The 21,915-nt window shown below is 41.9% G+C and overlaps 1 protein-coding gene across 1 annotated transcript; it reads left to right on the top strand.

The window, feature by feature from the left end:
- The first annotated feature begins 1,438 nt into the window (after positions 1 to 1,438).
- Positions 1,439 to 21,207, top strand: LOC129340143 (polycystic kidney disease 2-like 2 protein). The gene is made up of 12 exons (XM_054994748.1): positions 1,439 to 1,457; positions 2,144 to 2,260; positions 3,165 to 3,298; positions 5,046 to 5,302; positions 6,285 to 6,506; positions 7,814 to 8,042; positions 10,787 to 10,957; positions 14,951 to 15,132; positions 15,641 to 15,761; positions 17,235 to 17,336; positions 19,852 to 19,928; positions 20,578 to 21,207. The coding sequence occupies exons 2-12, from the start codon at positions 2,164 to 2,166 to the stop codon at positions 20,600 to 20,602; spliced, it is 1,617 nt and encodes a 538-aa protein (XP_054850723.1). The 5' UTR covers positions 1,439 to 1,457; positions 2,144 to 2,163; the 3' UTR covers positions 20,603 to 21,207.
- The last annotated feature ends 708 nt before the right edge of the window (positions 21,208 to 21,915 follow it).

The following is a 21,915-nucleotide window of genomic DNA, read 5'->3' as shown; positions in this document are numbered from 1 at the left end:
GATTGTTACTTGGAGCATCCAGCCAGGTAACTCCTCTTCGCCTGAGGCTAGTCCCAGGCTACCAACAGATAATTGTTGGGGTGGAGGGAAGCGAAAAACATGGTCTGGGTGTGCTTTCAGTCCCGAGTCTGCAGATAACTGCAGTCTGTTTTGTGCTGTTCCGTGAGCATATTGGCATAGAAAGGGTTAATTGAAGGGTGCCAGTCCAGAGTTTTCATTTCTAAAATATTGTTCTGGAGTGTCTCTAACACATCCCACTGTTTTTTGTAGCACTGGCGTTTCTTTAGTGCCCGTTCCGGGCTGTTTTGTGCTGTTCCGGGAGCTTTTTGGCATGGAACGGGTTAATTGAAGGGTGCCAGTCCAGAGTTTTCATTTCTAAAATATTGTTCCCGAGTGTCTCTAACACATGCCACTGTTTTTTGTAGCACTGGCCTTTCTTTAGTGCCCGTTCCGGGCTGTTTTGTGCTGTTCCGGGAGCTTTTTGGCATGGAACGGGTTAATAAAAGCGGGGCAGTCCAGAGTTTTCATTTCTAAAATATTGTTCTGGAGTGTCTCTAACACATCCCCCTCTTTTTTGTGGCACTGGCCTTTCTTTAGTGCCCGTTCCGTCCTGTTCCGTCTCGTTCCGGCTTTTACCCTGTCCCGTTAGAGTGTTCCTTTTGAGCACCCTATGAGTAACCCGTACTACTGTTATTTGTTATAGGCTCTGCTTAAAGACCTGCTGAATTGTACAATAGCTGGGTTTCTGATATTCTGCACTTTTAACACGAATGGGAACGCTGTGCGCACACTGTAGAATGAAGTTCCTGAGATAATCATGAATTTTTTCGCTAAGGTAGTCCCTTAATCTTTTAATAACAAGGTTAACTTTGTAATAAAAGCAGGCTCTGACAATCAATCCCCAGATCTGTTCAAAGAACGTGAGAGATCAGAAACAATTTGAAATCAGTAACACTGGCTGGCTTCTCAGGAAAGACGTTTCGGATTAAGTTGCAATTAAAAGTATCGCATCACACCCTCCCGAGCATGTGGAGTTTAGGATGCCGTTTTAACCCTGCCCTTCTTCAAGTGGGGCGCTCGGGCCTCCCTCGATGGTTCTCCCGCCGCCCATTTTGTCCCCCTCGCAACAACAACGGCCCCGTCAGGGAGGTTCGGCCGGAGTTGTCCCAGCTAGCTCGTCCCTTCCTCTGCGGCAACAACTGGGATTTCCGCCTCCTCTCTCAATCTGTGAGAGTCGGAGAAAGGATGGCGGCGGTCCTTCGTTGCTGGCAGGGTTACTGCCCTCCTCCAACCAGGTGATAACTGCCAGAGCTCCGCCGTTGCGGGCACGTTAGTTATAACGGAACGCAAAGGGGAGAAACTGGCGAGGTTCTGCTTAGGCTGGGCCGCCATGGAGGACTTGCCGGCGACTGAGGCGGCTAGCCAGGAGAGAAAATCAACGGCTAGGCGAGGCAGTGGTGGGTAGGATACGATAGGCCAGGCCCTTTTTGGACGGAGGCTGCCAGCTTCAGCTTCTCCTTGCCGGCCCAGAGGGAGGCGTCCCTCCCTCCGCGGCCAAGCTTCGCCGCCCTCCGTTCTCTCTATTCTTTCCCTTCTTTAGGGAGATGTGAGGCAGAAGAAGAGGATTAAGGGAAGGAAGGGATCCCAAACCATGTTGACATACTATTGACCTCACTGTATGAAATATGTGTGTGCGCGAGAAAGAGAAGTGCGTGGCTCCCAGGACACAGCAAACACAGCCACACACCTGCTCCTGTCAAATGTGTGGGGAAAGGCCTTCAGGGGTATGCAGCTATAAACCACAGAGGTTCCAACTCACAACCTCTGATAACCATTGATGATGCATCTGTCGTCTATGAATTTGTCAAATCCTTTATAAACAGGTCTAGTGTCCATTGCTACAGCTTTGAATTCCAGTGTGACTGCACTGAATTCCATAAAATAGGATAGAAACCCTGGTTTAGTTGCATTCAGTATAGTCAAGAAACTAGTTGATATATTTTGTGTCAGTTTTCTTTTACCAATCTACAGGTAATTCAAAATTGCCTTTTTCCAGCTTGGAAACTTACTTATGCTTGGTTAGGCCTGACAATAGTGTTTCAGACTTTTAGTTATTTACATTCCCTTTGTGTTCTTTTGAAAGTGTCGCACATTACAGGTGTTATGAAACCACAACTGGCACATAGCAGAGATCCAGAAATGAAAAGTAGCCTTCAGGAGCTATTGATCTACATGATTTTCCTTACAGATCTTGGTATATGTAAGTCAATGAGTCAAGACGATCATTTAGATTTTTTTCTCCCTGCAATCATTATTTTATGGAGTATAAACAACTATATATCTTTCAAGGTGCATATAAAAAACCTTGTTTGCAAACTGCTAGATATGGTCAAGAGAATGTGTCATTTGCTGCTTTAAGCTACTTCCCAGACCTTGGTTGTCATCTGGAAAGTGTTTATTGATATATGGGTTTTATATGGGATGGATTGGTTAAAAGGGGGTGGTATGAAGAGGTTGTGGTGACAGGGGAGGAACTGTGGCTCAATTAGAAGACCCTTGCTTTGCATGCAGAAGGTCCCAGGTTCAATACCTGGCATCTCCAGTTAAAAGGACGTGTTAGGTGGTGATGTGAAAGACCTCTGTGTGAGACCATGGAGAGCCACTGCCAGTCTGAGTAGAAAATACTGGCCATGATGGACCAAGTGTCTGATTCAGTATAAGGCAGTTTCATGTGTATGTGATACCCTGATCTTCTGACATCTTAGAAGCTAAGCAGGGTCAGTATTTGGATGGGGGACAACCAAGGAAGACTGAAGCCCCCTCTCACTTACCTTGAAAGCCCCCTGCTAGGGTTGCTGTAAATCAGTTGCCACTTGATGGCACATATGTATGTAACTGCAAATGGGATTTTAGTTTAACTCTCTCATACACACGTGATGATGTGAACGTGAAATATAGCCTTGCAAGAGCTGAATGTTGATAATATAACTGAAGCAATAATTGATAGCAGCTCCCTTGTGATATTTGGCCTATTAAAAAGCATAGAAGGATTTTTTGTTCTGGTTTCCTATGAATAACCATGGTAGTTTGTTCTTTATGGATCAGAGCTGCCCCCTTCTCTCACTTTGTTGTGTAGGGTTTCTCTCTGTTCTGTTTCTTTTTAGTGACATTTGGAATGGTGAGCACAGATATGTTTTACCTAAACAAAGTCATGTCATCTCTCTTTCTGGACACCTCTATGTCAGAAACTGGGAATACTAACTTCAAGTCCATTGAAAGTGTTGATGACTTTTGGAAGGTAAAGTTTTTAATTTAGTATTTTTCCATTTTCTGTTTGTTTAGGAACTGAGAAAGAGAGCATTTCTAAAAATGTAGTTTCAAAGAATTCATGATTTTTAAGAAGTCCATCAGAAAATGTTTGCTTAGGACCCTCCAACAATTCATCACCCCAACAAAACAGTCACATTTGTTTCTTTCTTATGCAAAAGTTTCCCTAGCATTTATTTTATTTACTTCATGTATACCCCACTTTTCTCCCCAAGGAGCTTACGTTGTTCTCCTTTCCTCCACTTAAACCCCATAACAACAACCCTATGAGGAAGGCTGATGGTGTGTGCCTGGCCCAAGGTCACCCAGCAAGCTTTGATGGCAGATTGTCGTTTCGAAGCTGGGTCTTTTAGATCCTAGTCTGACACTCTTAATCACGCTGGCTATCAACATTTATTGTTCCTAACTCAGGTTTCCTTGCATACCCTGCCAATCTGCATGTACAGTGCTGTTCATGAGGGAGTCCTTTGTTGAACATATAGTTGATGCTGTCTGTATTTCATGAGAGTGGGCTATAATTGGTTCTCCCACTTCTCATAGAGATAGTGTCTTTCTTCATCCTCACACCACTGCTGGATGTGGAGTTTGTTTTTCACATAACTCGCTTTTTTGCACCTGGGTACAAATCCAGGAGAGTGAACTGCATATGGAAATCTATTCCCATACACATTTCATATTTGCTAGACTGGGGACCTTCCCACCTAATGGCTGGCATATATTGTTTCTCTAATTCATCTATGTATTTTCATGAGGATATTCAAGTGGATATATAAGGATGAGATATGTTCTGATTTAGAACCTCTCAAACCTTGATGGCTAGGAAAGAGCCTAGGGAAAACATATCCTGGAGTAAGAATTAGGAACTGGACCTTTTAACAATGTGGGCAGGTTGATTGTGACATAGTAGGGCTTCAGTAACTTATTTATTTGATGTTTCCACTCTTTTGTCACCGGCATTTGCTTTATCCTGGCTGCCCAAAGGAAGTGATTACTGTACTTTAACCTGGTACACTACACTGGTACTTTATGCTCAGTTTGTACTTGTACTGTTTCATATTTATATAAGATATTCTTCCACAAATGCTCCCAGCACTTCATGTAGTCTGTTTCAGTAATTTTTTACAACCTTGTAAGGTGAGCCCGAATGTGAGGATGCTGTGTGAATAGCTGTCAAACAGCCGAGTGCTTTTCAGTGGCCTTCATTTGGGTCATGATGCATGAGATGCCACAACAGTAACTGATAATCATCTATGAGTTTCAAAAATAACCATGAATGAATTATACTACACAGTTTTTAACAACTTTGCCTTTACTGTAGTTAACAAAGAAAAGATATTAATCACAACCAGCACTCCCATGCACATGCAAGGACTCTGATTTGCTTGCATGAAAGCCTAACTTTAATGTTTTTCTAGATAAGGTATGTAATTGGATGTTGTGAGCTGTCTTGGAGAGCGTAAAGAATAAATGAACATAAAGCTCTGCATACATGGCTTGCCTACAGTCTCCATATTCTTACTTTGCCAAGTGAAAGGTGCTGATTTTGTAGCAGTTGCCTAGATGACATACATAAAGTAACAAAAAAAAGTTAAATATCCTTTATGCCTGCTGTGTGACCCACTATATTCTAACAACGGAAATTCAAACCTTTTTAAACTCTAGTAAAAATGTTTCAAAAGGAGGGTTTGCTATATAACTTTAATTTCCTCTTATGTCAGTATGCAGAAGGACCTTTTCTGGATGGCCTTTATTGGGACGCGTCTGACATCCGTAGTTCTATAGCTGTTAATGGAACCACCCGTCATATTTACTACGAGAACTTATTGTTAGGAGTAACCCAAGTCCGGCAGCTAAAAGTCCGTAATAATACATGTTCTGTCTATCCCGCTTTCCGGGCATTTATGAAAGAGTGCTATGGTCCATACCACTATCTGTCAGAGGATAAAGAACACTTCGGCCTTAAGAATGGACCTGAGTAAGAATAGCAACATTTTCCTTTCATAACTGTTCTTTTCGGATTTGGACACGTTTTGAACATAGTTTAGGAACAGTGAAATTAACAGTGGGATTTGCCTTTGTTGGAAAAGGCTGGAATATCCCATTGTTTATACCTTTGCACTGTTCATGCAAAAGTTTTAAACAATAAAGGCCAATACAAGGACTTACATGCAACAGGGACTGGGGAGAGTACAGTCGTGCACCTGATCTCCATACTTGCTTGGATCACTCAGACCACCAAGTAAAAAGTGAGAATTAATGTAATAAATACCCTTTATGCCTAATGAGATTTTAAAAAAGATATTTTAATTATGCTCATCTGTCGCAAGATTTTATATTTACCAAACTTACCTTGATGTAATCATTTGTACAATTGTTTTGGCACTTATTTGTCATCTACTTGGGGCATATGAACAGAAAAGTGGGATATATATGTATTAAACTTAAAAAGTATGATCCTTCTCCCCGTTGGTGAAGTGCCCACAAGCAGTGGGAATCCCAGAGGTCTTTTTCTCCCCTTCCTTTATCTCTGCATTCCGGGAATGTAAGCAGGCAGTGCAGTGGACCGTTATAGGGAATGATAGTTTGTGCATACCTTCCATGTTTTCCATGCCACATGCAATCCTCCCTCTCTACTCTGTCTAGTTACATGATGTAAGAGAGATGGACAAATCTCCAGTACCCTGCCTGTTCTGCTTTGGTGCATTGTTTGTATACACACCTGACCTGTATACAAGCATGAAGAGAGGAAGGAAGAAAAGACTGTGGAGCTCCATTGAGATCATAGGCACTAGCACCCATGTAAAGCCAGATTATTCTCATTGTGTGCGCTATTCTGAGGAGAAATTCCCATGTATTTTAAGAAGAATTTAGGCTACATCCCAAAGTGAATAAATCCTGGGAGTGGGAAAGAAGTTATTTCTGTGAAATTAAGTACCCCATTCCCTTTCCCTCAACAGGTGGTGGTATTTTACTTCTCAGTCACTATCCCCGTGGCACCAGGGCCTTGTTGGTCTATACAGTAGTGGAGGATTTACCTTCACCTTGCCCAAGTCAAAGAATGCGAGTATAGACAAACTCACCTATCTCAAGGAGAAAGGCTGGCTCACCAGAGGGACAAGGGTTGTCTTCATTGACTTTTCAATGTATAACGCCAATGTAAACCTCTTCTGTGTAGTAAGGTGAGCTTCTACATTCACTACTCTTGAGATTCCATTTTTAAATGAAAGAGATTCGGTTTACTTTTGATCTTTCTAGAAACCATCTTTCAAGGATACTCAAATTGATCCCCATTTTCTATTCGGTAGGCACAAATTATATTTCTTTCTTGTACTATACTATAACTAATGTGTTTGGGCCCATATTTCATGAGAAATTCATTTTTGTTATAATACAATTTGTGCTCCTGCTACTGTTGTTGTTGTTATTGCTATTGCTACTACTAATAGCAGCTCAGGAAAAATATAATGCAGATAATGCTAATTGCATTAGACATTAATAAGCCTATCACATCTAGATTACCGTAATGCAATCTTTAGAGAGTTGCTTTTAAAGACTGTTTGGAACCTTCAAATGGTAAAAAATGTAGTAGAAGGCTCTTGACTTGTGTGGGTCATAGAAATCATATACTTTCTGTTCCTTCACTGGCTGCCAGTTTGTTTCCAGGCACAATTTAAAGTGCTAGTTGTGCTTATCTTTAAAGCCCTTAAATGGGCTGAGACCTAGATATTTTAAGGAACATCATGTCCTGTATAAACCTACCTACTAGGTAAGATGAGGGTCTCAGGCCCAATTCTGCATTTTTAAGTTGGGTGATGGGTGGCTACAGACACAACGTTTTCAGTGTTAGTACCTAGGCTATGAAATATCCTCTGAATAGAGAGTCACAATAAACAAAGGTGCCAAGTGAAAATCTTTATTTGACAAGGCACTGTGTTAATTCTTTTTTTAATGTGCCTTTTGTAATACCTGGAGATTAAGTGTGTTTACAGAATTTTCAAGAAATTATATTTTTGTGTCCTCATTTGAGTGTTTTTGGAGAATGTGGCTAATATGTCCTCTGTGGTGGAGGTTGCCATCGTCATCGCTGATTTATGGCAACCCATGTTTAGGTTTTCATGGCAAGAGACTAACAGAGGTGGCTTGCCATTGCCTACCTCTGCAACCCTGATCTTCATAGGAAGTCTCCCACCCAATTACTAACCTAGGCCAACCCTGCATAGCTTCCGAGATCTAATTAGATCGGGTTTGTTTGGACTATCCAAGTCAGGGCAGTGTCCTCTAATTAAATAAAATAAATAAAATCAGACACTGAGGAGAAAATCCTATTATCTGCTGGTAATAACAGTGCAGAACTTTTGAAAGTAGAATAGGCCAGCTTTCTGGTTCTGAATCCATGTGTGTGCATTTGATAAAGCCTTTTTAAAGAAACAGGCTATAATGTGATAAGTTTTATGAGATACCCAGATGTTATTGGTTTCCTTTCTAGGCTGGTTCTGGAATTTCCTGCAACAGGTGGAGTACTCCCTTCCTGGCAAATCTACTCAGTAAAGCTTCTCAGATATACCACTTACTACGATTATTTCTTGGCCTTTTGTGAAGTCATCTTCTGCCTCTTTATCTTCAGTTACATCATTCAAGAAAGTATAAAAATGAAAATATTAAAAGAGGAATATATTAAAAATGCTTGGAACTGGCTGGAAATACTATTGCTTTTGGTAAGTCTCAGCATTATAGTGGGGGACTGGTAAGGACTTGCGTGGGGCATCTCGTTTTCCCCTTTCCCCCATGTCCTCTTTCCCATTCCTGCCACCCCCAGTAGACTCTCACCCTTTTCTTCCTTCCATCTCTCATTCCCACCCACCTTTGTCAGTCCTTCAGTCTTCACCTTTCCTTCTCCCACTGGCAGCCTCTCCCTTATTGCTCTGTTGTGTGCTGCCAGCTGAGCCAGGCCCAGTTGCATGGTGGGGAACCTGTAAGGACTTGTGGGGGTTACTTCACCTTTCCCTGTATCCCTTCCCCACAATATTTCCTCTTTCCCTCCTTCTGGAAGCCTCCATATGCTTACTTTTCCCTACATCCTCCTTGCCTTCAAACCCACTAAAAAGTTTACATTTTATTTGCCCCCCATCTTCAGCTGTATTTCTTAATTTATTTCATTTGTTTACTGCCTTATCTACAATGGAGACTCAAAGAAGCTTACATCATTCTTATTGCCTCCAAATTATCCTCGCAACTAACCTGAGAAGTAGGTTAGGCTGAGAATGTGTCTGGATCAACGTCACCCAGTGAGCCTTCATGGCAGAATGGTGATTTGAATCTGTCTTCCACATCCTACTCTGAAACTCTAACCATTACACTGCACCGGCTCTTATGAGGAATACTGTTGAAGAGTAGCAAACAGTCAGGCCTGGGTGAACCATGCAAGTCATGTAGTATGAAATTGCCCAGTGGTTGCTTCTGGGTTTGGCCCAAGTGAGTCCTCCCTCAAAAGTCCAAGCAAGTCCTGGTAAGGGCCCTGCCCCCTCCCCTGCCTTTTACTGAAAGAAACCAAGCCTGAAATACTGGTGACACTGTTATGGTTGCTTAACAATAGTTCCTGAGGACATCTGGTTAATGCTACAGGTGCTCCTTTTATCACTTTGGGTTTTTTTAAAACCCCCACTATTTTTGTAAAGATTTCATATTTTCCTGCAGCTCTGGGGCATTTTTCAGGTGTGTAGGAAGATGTCTTGTCTGTTCATGGCTCAAAACTCCAGATTTAGGTATCCACAGAACAGGGCCACTTGGCTATTAGTATATAAGATGTTGAAAACAAGTGCAAGAAAAGGTAATTGTGATATTATATTGGAAAGGCAAGAGAAGATGAGGATATTTATCTTCAGCATGCTACTAGGCAGAAGAGAGTACGCTCAGAAAGAGGCCAGATGCACAAAGAACGGGAGAATAAGGATGCCTTAGCAGGGCATGTCAGAGAAGGAATTACAGGAATCTTAGGGTTGTAGTTCTCATCTTGAGGCCCCAAATCCTGTTTTGTATGGCTTAAGGGAACACAAGGATAACACTGTAAAGTCTGATTTATATATTAAGACCACCATGTAGAGTCAACAATAGTAACCCTTTTCTCCGGAAGTACTACATACAACTGAAGTGATGATGTTGGATCCAGAGTAACACAAGTGCGATTTTGGGCTTTTCAGTCTCCTCCTTTCCACTGCAGCCTCTTGCATCTTGCCCCCTTCCCTCCACCCCAAAAAGAGCTCGTGCGAGTCAAGGGACTGTCTAGAATGATTTAGTATAAGTTTGGGGGAAGGAGTTGCGGCTGGAGGAAAGAACTGGGAGAAATCAAAACTACCCTATCCCCATCCCTTTGTGCAAGCAAAAGTGCCTTCCATTCATGCATGACATTCTCTGGATCCCACCCAGGGTAAGGAATTTTTAAACATGGTACTAATATGCTGCCAGAATTAATGCCTTTTTCGAGACTTCTATGTGAAGGCCATTTAAATCTGCCCTTAAATTGTCATCCTTAAGCTACCAAAACAAAAATTCTGTCTACAGGCCTGGACTTCTCATTGCTTTAACCAAATGCTGCTGAGGTATTTATCAGAGTACATGTCCAGCATGGAAATACTAAATATCTGCAAATTGAGTTCTGCCTCCTTCTGGGTTCATGTCCGATTAATGTGTCCGTTCACTTTTATGTAAGTTTCAGGTCTCAGTATGAACACCTTTGGAACTCTGGGCTCTTTGCCTTGCTTTGCAGACTGTTCTAATTGATTAGATAGCGTTCGATTTATATACTGCCCTTCAGGACAACCTAACACCCACTCAGAGCGGTTTACAAAGTATGCCATTATTATCCCCACAACAATCACCCTGTGAGATGGATGCAGTTGAGAGAGCTCCGAGAAGCTGTGACTGACCCAAGGTTACCCAGCTGGCTTCAAGTGGCAGAGTGGGGAATCAAACCTGGTTCCCCAGACTAAACCAACCAAATTGTAAGGCTTCTGTTCAACATGACCCACTGGCCAAATACAAGATGACATATATGCGATTTAAATTGGGTGCATTGACATTCAGAAGCAGAATCATTTAACATATCTGTGAAATAGAGCAGATGTACGTAAAGTATCCTCCTTCTAATGCTGTAGCAAGAAAACACCAAGATGGCAGTTGTAAAGCACTGAAAAAATGGAGCACTTCATTCCTATGTTAAAAAATCTTATTCTAAGGCTGAGCAAGAGTATGAATAATTGTGTTCTGTGAAATAGCACTCCCCTTAGAAATGCTCTACCTCCACCAACTTCTCTCAAAAGATACAAGGCTTGCAGACATGCATGATTTATCTTCCCCACTTCTTTACTTATTAACCTCATTCAAGTATGATGAATATATAAGAAACATCTAGACTGTACTAGTAAACTCACAACCATTTGTGTGCGTGTATTTCCCCCCACAGTTATCTCTTCTTGCCATTGTCTTCAATATTTACCACACTGTGGAAGTGAGCAGTTTGCTGGAATATCTGCTGTCCAATTCCTTCACCTATCCAGATTTTTATTTGCTTGCATTATGGCAGACACGTTGCAATAATATGATTTCAGTGAACTTCTGCTTCACATGCATAAAGGTACTTCTGCTTGCGCTTTCCAATTATGTTAATGATGTTTCTACTTATCTGTGAGGGCAAACTTCAAAGGATGAGCTTAATGTTGGAGACAGCAGACACAGAGGAACATTTTCATGGTTATATAAGGATCTTTTTCTCTCCCTGTTGCCCACTCATGACTTCTGACAAATCTCATTCAGAACAGAGCCCTGGTATCTTATTAGCTTGAAGAAAAATGTGGCTTTGTCTATCACTGAAACACTGTGATAGAAGAGAGCCAGTGTGTTTTAGTGGTTATAGGGTAGGACTAGGATCTGGGAGACCCAGGTTCAAACCCACCCCACCCCCAGTCATGGAAACTTGCTGGGTTGTAAGTAGTTGGCCCTGGCCTCTGCCATGTTTAATAGCTGCCTGTGATATAAAATCATAGGGCCTCTGGATTAAATGCAGCTTGATCTGCAGCTAAGACCCACCCAGGAGATCAAGGCATGAATGGGATATTCATGCTAATGCCAAGGACTGGAGGTGATTGCATTTACTGCTTCCCCAGCTGCGGGTGTGAGCTGTGATAAGAAAGGGTCTTGCTGAGTCACCCCTCTTAGCACATTCTGATACCCTCCTTCTGTGATGAAATTTCCACCCTAAGATCAAGGAGCAATCAATTAGCACTGATAAGTTTATAATTTGTCTCTGGAAACATGCATTTTCATATCTAAATTCATCAACCCACTCCGGGGAGATCCATTAGCAAACTGCGTCTTTGTGAGACAGCAGGAGAGACTTTGCATTTCTTTTTACACACACTGGCAGCAAGTAATCAAAGTAATCAAACCTTTGTCATTCCCCGGAGATGACCTTTACACTCTTTGTCCCAGTGACTGAGGGGGCTCCCCAGCCTCAAGACACATTTTGCCCTATAAGAACCAGGGCTCTTGTCCCATTCAAAGTGTGCATGCTTCCTGGATCCAAGCGCTGCTCCCTTAGGGTTACTTTCCCCAAGCCTCTCTCTCTCTCTGCTGGCCGAAAATGCGGGATGTTTGAAGCTCTTCCTCCATGGACTATTCTACTCTTCTGATAGGTAATTATCACCCTGAAATCCCTCAAATCTATTCCATCTTCACACTGCTTTTCTTAGGCATCTTGTGTGTTTGTGGACAATCGTGTGTGTGTGTGTTTTCCCCATTAAATAAAGATACTGTTATTTAAGTCCAGAGCCTTGTTTGCTTCCTTGGGGAGGGGACCCCATAAATATTGGTGGAATTATCCTGCAGTTACCCCTCTCGCATAGGTGTCTTCCTTGTTGCTAATTCCCCCTACTCACAAGGAGACCAATCTAGGTAACAGGGTGACCTTGGGCCAGCCACACACACTCAGCCTAACCGACCTCATAGGGTTGTGAGGATAAAATGGAGGAATAGAGAATGACGTGGACCACTTTAAGTCCCTGTTGGGAAGATAAGACATAAAGTAAATAAATGACACCCTTTCCCATACCTGTTGAAAATATAGAAATCATAATGTTTAGGAGCTAGAAATCTCCTCCCTGCTCTAACACCATGTTTTTTACAGGTGAGGTTTTGGATTTTGGACATTCTTTTTTCATTATAATCTTATATACTAATAGCCAAGTGGCCCTGATCTGAGGATACTTAAATCTGGAGACTGAAGCCATGAGTGGACAAGACCGATTTTTCTGCACACCTGAAAAATACCCCAGATTTGCAGAAAAATTAGAACTCTAACCCCCCCTCCCAACATTGGGGGTTTAAACTGATAAATACATCATATGTAGGCCCCAGAAACCTAATTAAAGGATTCCATGTTTGGGCTGTTAGAAGAGTTTATAATTTGGCAAAGGAAGTGTGGTTGTGAGCTGGTTCTGCTGGCTGCTGTGTGTGCAGGAGAGAAAATAAAAGCATACACTTGCTTTATGTTTAGAAAAGAAATAAGAGTTCTTTATTTTACGAACTCTATACTCGAATAGGAAAGGAGGAGAGACAGATCCTAACTATCTAGTCTAAGGATGGACATGGATGCTAGGACAAGTCCTGCATCCATGCTGCCAAGATGGAGGGAGGAGAGGAGAGGAGAGGAGAGGAGAGGAGAGGAGAGGAGAGGAGAGGAGAGGAGAGGAGAGGAGAGAGGTGTTGCCTGGAACAATGCCAGGAAGAGAGAAGTGAGACAGAGGAAGTCAGGAGGAGAAAACCTTGAGAATAGCAATCTACATATCAAAGGACAGATCAGTAAACAGAATGCCCTGACCTCTTTCTAACTCTTTGGTTAGGAAAGGGACAGCGCTAAATCCTCCTCTTCCAACATAAACAAAACCCAAAACACTAAAACGAGCACTTTTAGCTTTAACCAGATGTCCTGAATGGCTGTTACTAGGCAATCATAACTGTTTAGCCAATATCCTAGGTTTTGTTTCTGTCACTAAAAGGCAGGGAAGGGGGACAGAGCCATTGGACCTTTCAAAGAGGACTCATCAGGGCCAGGCATGGACATAATCATTGGCTGACTTAATTCTACATGACTTGCATGACTCACGCTGGCCTGGCTGCTTGCTACTGCTCAGCCTTCCCCTCCTCCCCCCACAAAAGCCAATGGTTAGTTTTAGAGGAGGATGAGGGAAAAAGGTGAGCATATGGAAACTGTCAGGACAAAAGAAAAGGGAAATCGTGTGGGGAAAGGGGTACAGAGGAAAGCGAAGTACCCACCACAAGTCCTTACTGGTTCCCTACCTTCAACTGGGCCTGGCTCAGCCAGCACCACACAACATGACCATAGGAGGGAGGCTGCCCAGCAGAGGAGGGAAAAGTGAAGACGGGGGCAGGCAAAGGTGGGTGGGAAGGAGAGAAGGAAGCAAGGAGAAAAGGGGGAGAGGCTATGGGGAGGCAAAGAAGGGAAAGAGGACATGGTGGGGGAGGGAAGTGAGTTGTCTCCCGCAAGTCCATGCTGGTCTCCACTTGTTCTCTCTCTAATATCAGTGAACTGCTAATGTAAATGTGCACTGGATTGGTGCAGACTGGAAGCACAATCAAACCAGCTCCAACAATGTATGTATGCTACTTGCAATCAGCAACAAGTGGTGAATGAGTGACTCACACTGATACCCTCTCCTCTTCTGGGTGATGTGCAAAGGAAGAACTAAAGTATTGTTCCTCTTCCTGTGAGATGTGCAAGCCCAAATATATGAAACTCAATATGAGGAATATGTACAAGGTTTTGATTTTGTCGTGGAGATGGAAGCAGGGTCTTTCAAAACACTTGTCCAACTGCTGTTCTTGTCTTGCACAATGTCTTCTCAATTCAAGTAACTTCACAGTCTACAGCTGCACAGCTTATTTTTCCAGCAACTATGGCACATTAAATGAGCAAAGAATCAGTTCTTCTGGTGGTTTCTGTTTTTGTGAGAACAAAATGGCACCTCGGTGTAATCTCCAGCTTGGCTATTTGGCTTGGAGCTGGTTACATTTTTCATTAAATTGTTTCCCATGGAAAGACTCCAGTGACACAGCCATAGGAAAGACGTAACACGGAATCTCTTGCTGAGAGAAGTGTGCTGCCATGCTCACACAAATCACTGCCACGATGCAGCAGCTGTATTTGTAAACCTGTTGGAAGAACAGGTTTTACGCCTACACTTGGCTATATCAGGCTGGTAATTATCACAAGAAAATCCACCAAATTATATTTTTCCATTCAAGGCTTGATTTAATAAGTTTGTTATTTGGAATTTTGATTTGTTAACAGGAAATGGAGTATTATGGACTGTGCTTTTTTTTGTTTTCCTTTCTCACTCCCTTCACGCACTAATTTCTCCTCTGTTGCACAGTCTTTGAAACTTAGAGCTAGCTTACCTATCAGTATTCCACAGATTTACATTGTAAGCCACCTTGAGTTCCATAAGGTAGAAAGGTGGCTAATATATGTTTTTAATAAATAAGTCATCCTTGCAATCCAGGCCAAGAGGTGTAGCGCCACCATAATGTAAATTCTTCTGTTCTCTTCTAGATATTTAAATATGTTCGCTTTAACAAGACTATGACTCAGCTGTCTTCTACTTTATCCCGCTGTGCTAAAGATATCATAGGATTTGCAGTTATGTTCATCATCATCTTCTTTGCATATGCACAGTTGGGTTATGTGGCATTCGGGTCACAAACGGATGAGTTTTCCACGTTCCAGAATTCCATGTATGGATTCTTCCAAACTGTCTGGTACCATTTTATCATTAGCAGGAGCAGTTTCTCCTAAAGTGGGCTGCCAAAGGGCATTAGATATTGAAGGGAGGTCCATAGGAGACACTAGCATGCTGTAGGAGGCCTGAACTATTTTGACTTCTTGGTTCTTGTAAGTTTTGCTGAAAATGTATGGGTTGAACAGGACATGACTGCACATTCGTTTTTTTATTTATTTAAAATGCTTGTGTCTCACTTTTTGAAAACATATTATTCAAAAGTGCCAGGGAAGTCCCAGGAAAAAGTCACAATAAAATCACTACAATTAATTTAAAGTTGAATGAGCAACAAAATGTGAAAGAACTATTGGTAACTCAGAGAAAGCAGGATAAATTCTGACAATTTAGCAGCCCCATCCTAGACTGTGGTTCAGAATTAGATTTAATGATGTTGTGATACAATATATATTGTTTAAAACACTGTGCCACTCATGACTGATCCTATATCACTTCTTCCTCACAAGTTTTACCCAGTTTCGCATTATGCTTGGAGATTTTAACTTTGCCAGTATAGAACAAGCAAACGGGATCCTTGGACCCATTTACTTCATAACGTTTGTGTTCTTTATGTTCTTTGTATTCCTGGTGAGTTGTATTTTAAGTAATTCAACTTAAATATGAAAAGTTAAAAATGAAAGAGTTCAGGCCCTCAAAATTTGAGCTGGCTGAAAAACACAAGTAAATATGTTTATGGTTCATTATAGCTCTGCTTTAGGAGAAATCTATATTTATCTTTTGGCAAAAATGTTTGCTGTGACCCCCAAGTACCAGAAGCACACATTTAAAAATGCAGGAAAGGGAGGATTTTGGGTGCTGCACCATCTTAAATTGTGTTAATGTATGCCATTTATTGTGAAATGTAGATTTGTTAACAAATCATGTATGTTTTGTTTATTACAGATAGGACCCTTAGGACAGCAAATTCTTGAGGTGGGGGGATGTTGTGCACATACAGATGCTTAAACCAGCAAAGCCTTTCCCCATTCACTTCAGAGGAGGAGCAACTCTGTACAGGCACATATGGAACTGCCCCGTTGCTTAGGTGAATGGGGAAGCCTACACACACCAGAGCTCTGTTTGCTTATGGAATACTTTGTTTTTATTACATAGCCCTGCCAAGGCTTAGAAGAGCTTTGATATCCTCAGTGAGATAGCAGACAAAATGCCAAAAGTTGCTTCTGTATAAGTGGGCATAAATGACCTAGAAGGATGAGCAAATCCTTCCAGGCATCCTAACCAAATTAGTCCCAAATACAACTTCAGATGCACAGATTTGGGATATGATTCTAGGGTCCAACTACCTGTTACTTAGAAAATCTGTGACTGGATCTCCCACTGTTTTCTTTCAAAGTGAAAACAGCTCCCTACCATCCCAAACTGGATTGGGTCTGTGACAGTAAAGAAAAACAACCCCACCCATTCCTTGCAGAGCCTGTCCAAAAATTGCAAGGAGCATTGCAGGGAAATATGTCCCTCTTTAATAAGACGACTTCCCACAACATAACTCAGAAATTAAATTCTAATCAGCTGACATAAGATGCAGACTTTTAAAATTGTTATTCCTGTGATGGCCCTGACCTGGATGGTCCAGGTGAGCCTGATCTCATCAGATCTCAGAAAGCTAAGCAGGGTTGGCCTTGATTAGTAATTGGATGGGAGACCTCCAACAAAGACTAGGGTTGCAGAGGCAGGCAATGGCAAACCACCTCTGATAGTCTCTTGCCATGAAAACCACCAGGGATAGCCGTAAGTCAGCTATGACCTGGGGGGACCACACACACATTCCTGTGATGATTCCTAGGACATTTGCTGAGGAAAACAGCAGGAGAAGGCACTTCTCTAATAAGGGGAGAAATACAACTATGAAATTAGTGAGGTCTTGTGGCAGGTGTAACCCCATTCTAATGTGGATTACAACTTGTTTTCATGTTAATTGCTTGTTATTTATTACTAATTACTGTTGTGCTGCTGTGTTACAGCTTTGGAAGCGGATGGATCAGATTAGGTAACTCTTTAGATCTTGCCTGTTAGTTCATTTGCTGATTCTTTTTTGCACAGAACATGTTCTTGGCAATCATCAATGACACATACTCTAAAGTGAAAGCTGAGTTTTCAGTTATGCCTAGCAGAGAATTTGAGATCAGTAACCGTATTAGAGAGGTAAGCACTTAAATGTTTTGTTTTTTAAGTGTTCTGAGCAACAGAACAGATTTCTTTACTATACCATTTCAGCACTGACATTGAAAAATAAAAGTTTGTCCCCTATGCCAATTTTGAAGAAAAAAGAGAGGTTCCAGCAGCAGTTCACAGGGCTGGGTCTGGGTCTGGTAGTGTTTGTCAGTGACCTGGATGGAGGAATGGACAATGCAGATATGAAATCCACAGGTGACATAAAATTTGTGAGGTTAAAAGCACTGAGGTTTAAAATGATCTTAGTGAACATGAGAGGAGCCATAGCTCCATGGTAAAGCACTTAATATGCATGCAGAAAGTTCCAGGTCCATTCCCCAGTATCTCCAAGATGAAGGATGTGTTACCCAAATAGTCTACATGTGTCTGCACCTCAACCATTGGAGTGTCCCTCTTTTCAGTGTGTTGAGTACAGAGACATGTAGCTGGGCAAATTATGGGATCCTGCCTATGTATTCCAGGGTCTCAGATCCGGGCAGAGCCCGATATCAGAGTGGGGAAGTTCCCAGAAACAAGCAGGTAGAAGACAGAATAAAATTAAAAATCTTTATTGAGAAACCGATAGAATGGGGAATAGCAAGAGGCACATAAGACTCCAAACATGCCAGCAAATACACCCATGTTCACACAGAGTAAAAAGGCTAAACCTAACAAATAAACGAAATAAGGGGAGCAAATGAAAGGATACGACTTGTCCTGCAGATGGTGGAAATCCTGTAGAGTCCTAATGTGGAGAGCAGAAGAAAGGAGTGGAGCAACAGAGACCGGCTTGTGTCTCCAGCTTGTGTTTGCCAAGTATTGGGAATTTTTGAGCTATGCTTATAGTCATGATCTGGAATGTGCTGTCATAAGGGGGGCAATGATAAGAGAACAAAAGGCTAAAAGTGACAGATGGCTGTCCCTGGGAGGATGGTGGGGCCAAGTACCTGCTAGATCATGTCCTGCATTAAAGCTATCAGAAAACCTAATTCTAGAGAATCACCCAAGTTTAAAGTGGAGTGGAGGCTGATATTGAAAATGGGAGTTTTCCTGGTTTGCATAAAAGTTTAAAATGCTTCCTGGAGGTGGTTTGGAGAAACACCTAAAGCTGAGTGAGTAACAAGAAATCTTTCTGTACAGTCACTAAGCTAGGGGGAGGAATTATCTGGGGTCCATTGCATATTGTCTTGGAGAACTGGGTCGTTCATTAGGGTCAAATTATTCAGGGAGCAGGCTCCAAAGTCCTTGGGGAGAATCCCCCCCCCCCGTTTAATAAGCCTGAGGTGAGCTTTAGGGAGAAGTGGGTGTGAATTCTTTTGCTGGATAGCAAGTCACCCCCTTGTTCTTGGCACAGCTTGCTGCTGCATTACAAGTCACTGATGTTAGCTTAGCTTAGGACAGAGGCTCCATTTTCTAGCCCTAAGCCCATGTTAGAACCAAACTGGAGGGTGTGTGTGTCAAAATATGGGTCCCCATGAGATGAGGCTTCCAAGGGCTACAGATCTCTGATAGGGATGGGTCATAATGACTCCATGGGCTCTTCATAACTGGGGAGGTAGGCAGATTGCAACACATTGCCAAATAACCTTTGGCCAACAGGATTTCTAGGAACAATTTAAAGGCCTGTATGTATTTTTTTTCAGAAGTAAATCTCACTCACTTAGTCCTAAACCATTGTGCATAGGATTGCAGTTTTAGATTTTATGGTGAATAACATAAAAGTGTGATGCTGTGGGCACAAAAAGAACAGTTCATTTAACATGAGTAGTTTAACCTGGACTATGTTTCTGTTGTATGAGATTAGTTGCCCAAGTGGCAATTTATTTATTATCATGTACTTGAGTAGGAGATGCAACTCTCTTGGCATTACTAAGTCTGTACATGAATTTGATTATACCATTTTATTGGTCAGTTGCATCTGATTCCAGGAAGCTATTTTGGACTGTTCCATTTTCTTTGGAGACCAAGAAAAACTGCACATGCCAGCATAAAAGTTCAGCGCAGCAGAGCTCTTTCATAGCAAACGTATCACTTAATTAGTAACTTGTCTTTGTTTGGAACATCCGTAAGTTGGAAAGATGTGATATATACATTGTGACTTCTTGGGCTCATTTTTTTTTAAAATGATGTTTTTAAGCTTATTACTAGAAATAACCCTTTGGACAGAGCAATACACATACAAGAAAGAAACAAAGATACATGCCATTGTGTGGGAGTGATAATTGTGCAAAGTTTCCTTTAATGGCATAGATGCTTCTTGCTGCACTAAGGATTTCACATGGTATTTAGATATTTAAGAGCATGTTGTGGTTTCAAACCATTTGACTTAATATGCCCCAAGAGGCTCTTATAATTATCCATTTAACATGTTTAATGTACACACTACACTTATCAAGAAATGCAAATCCTTCCAGCTCACTGCTTGGGTGGAAGCTTCTCTCTCTGTTCAGACTTGACACATCCTGCTACAGCTCATTAATGAGGCTATTTGCTATTTTCTGCTTAGGGTTACCGTAAAGCTCTAGCAAAGCGGAAACTGAAACGGAAGAGCACCTCCCAGAATGCGATACTGTATGCCGTAAGGTAGGAATCTTCATTGGGCATGTTGCTTAGTGGAACATTCAATCTTTTCCATTTCCTTGAGCAGCAGACTAATCATGACATGGAAAGTCAGCTCAAACAGGATTTCCCCTTTCCCTGCTAATGTTAAGGCAGTATTCGCTTTGTGTGTGTCTGGGCAGGTCACTTTTCACGTTGTCTGCTGTGTGGAACATGAGTGGACAAATCACCCATAGCTTCAGTTTAAGATGGCAACACAGGCGTTGCTGTTCTTCATTACACATTTATTTATCGTATTTGTGGCCCAAGGCCCTCTGGGCACAGAGAAGCCATTACCCCCTTCAATCGCCTACCGGTGGTGTGGCCTAGGGCTGCCAACCTTCAGGTGGTGACTGGAGACCAACATAGGAGTAACAGGATGTCAATTACATGTAAGGCACAAATGTTGCTTCCCATCACTTATATCCAGTTTGATTTGGAAATTGAAAGATGAAAAGTTATGTGAAATATAAGAAGGGGCTACTATCTAGTTGGTCTGCAGATTGCCACCACCCAATGTCCTGCATGGCCGTTTATCTGGATTTAATTTCTGAGTTGCCAGACTCATTCAATCAGGTAAGAAAAGGGCCAATGGTGAAAATGTGTTACTAATTGATTTTTTAAATTCTTTTAGGCAAGATAGAAGGGACAAAGAATAAATGTTTCATTTCAGAAGTGCTGGAAGCTGGCATCCCTTCAGATACTTAAAGAATACTGTGGAAGGATGGCTTACTAGTGACGCGTTAAGACTATTCTACATAACAGAAAAAACAAGTCTTTTAGTTGTGTACCTAAAAACTTCTGAGGGTATTTTGTTTTCAAGTTACTGTTTGAAAGGAGTGAAAAGAGTGAAATATAGATGCTCCAGTCCAGAAAAGGCAATATGCCTGTGAAAGCAGGCTTCCCTACGAGTGTTAGAAATAAGCGTAACTTGGAAACACATCCAGATGAGGATGATCCAAATGACGATGCTATCTCCCAAGCATGCAAATGTACATCCTATTTAAAGTAATTCAGTTTATACAGACTGCATTTGAAATTGCATTGTTAACCCTTTATGTTCTTGCTACACGGATTTCTACACATGGATTACCTTCTCTGGAAATGAGAGGTAATTTCTAGAGTGAAATCTGATGTTTAATCTTATTCCATTTAAAATCTCCGGTATTGTTTTGAAAACTCAGCAAGTGTATAAGGCAATAAACAATTTATAGCATTAAATTAGACTAGCCTCCTATTGACTCCCCACTGCCCCTTGAAAAAATAAAAGCCCTACACTGCCTCAAGAAATGTCCCAGCTTGGTTCATCATCTTCAAGCAAGGAGAATGCTCTCTCTTCTCTTTCCTATCCTGAGTGGAGTTCCTTACAATAAAGGATAGTGATTTCTTTACTGAAGGTAAGCAGGCTCCTTATAAACTTATTTCCTCAACAGCAACACACACGCTTTGCTGCACCTGCTATGTTCAACTTTGCTTTCCTCAGGGACATCCCGTTTGGGTGGAGGTGTGTTTTGAAGTTCCATGCTTACCAGATCTAAATCAGAATGGGACAGCCATGAATGGTTACTAACCTCTAAGCGGGGCTTGGAAATCTCCTGGAATTACTACTGGTCTCCAGACTACTGAGATCCATTCCTCTGGAGAAAATGGCTGCGTTGGAGGATGGACTCTGTGCCATTGCATCCTCACTGAACTACCCCCTCCCCAAACTCCATCTTCCTCAGGCACCACCTGTAAATCTCCAGAAATTTTGCAGTCAGGAGTTGGCAACCCTAGCATGGAAAGAAGGAACTTATGTGCCATTTTCTTGACCTGAAACCGCCTGTGTGTGTTTGTGAGGCTCGGATCCAGTCATGTACAAGCAGAGACATAAACAGACTCAGCACAATTCTACTTGCACAAGATCTAGTGCTCTTCCTCCCTATATGTAATAGCACCTAGAAATGGGTTACATAATTTCTTGTCCAAATAG

Source organism: Eublepharis macularius, chromosome 12 (assembly GCF_028583425.1).
Source record: "Eublepharis macularius isolate TG4126 chromosome 12, MPM_Emac_v1.0, whole genome shotgun sequence".
In the NCBI taxonomy this organism is placed as follows: Eukaryota; Metazoa; Chordata; class Lepidosauria; order Squamata; family Eublepharidae; genus Eublepharis; species Eublepharis macularius.
Note: the sequence above shows the minus strand (reverse complement) of the source record. Positions and strands in the feature narration are given on the sequence as shown.

Bases quoted from the DNA above. Each gene is read 5' to 3' on its own strand.
- LOC129340143 (XM_054994748.1), top strand. From the start codon at position 2,164: ATGAAACCACAACTGGCACATAGCAGAGATCCAGAAATGAAAAGTAGC. The intron at 8,043-10,786 runs GTAAGTCTCAGC...TTCCCCCCACAG, and splicing joins TGGAAATACTATTGCTTTTG to TTATCTCTTCTTGCCATTGT. The intron at 17,337-19,851 runs GTAAGCACTTAA...TTTTCTGCTTAG, and splicing joins TCAGTAACCGTATTAGAGAG to GGTTACCGTAAAGCTCTAGC.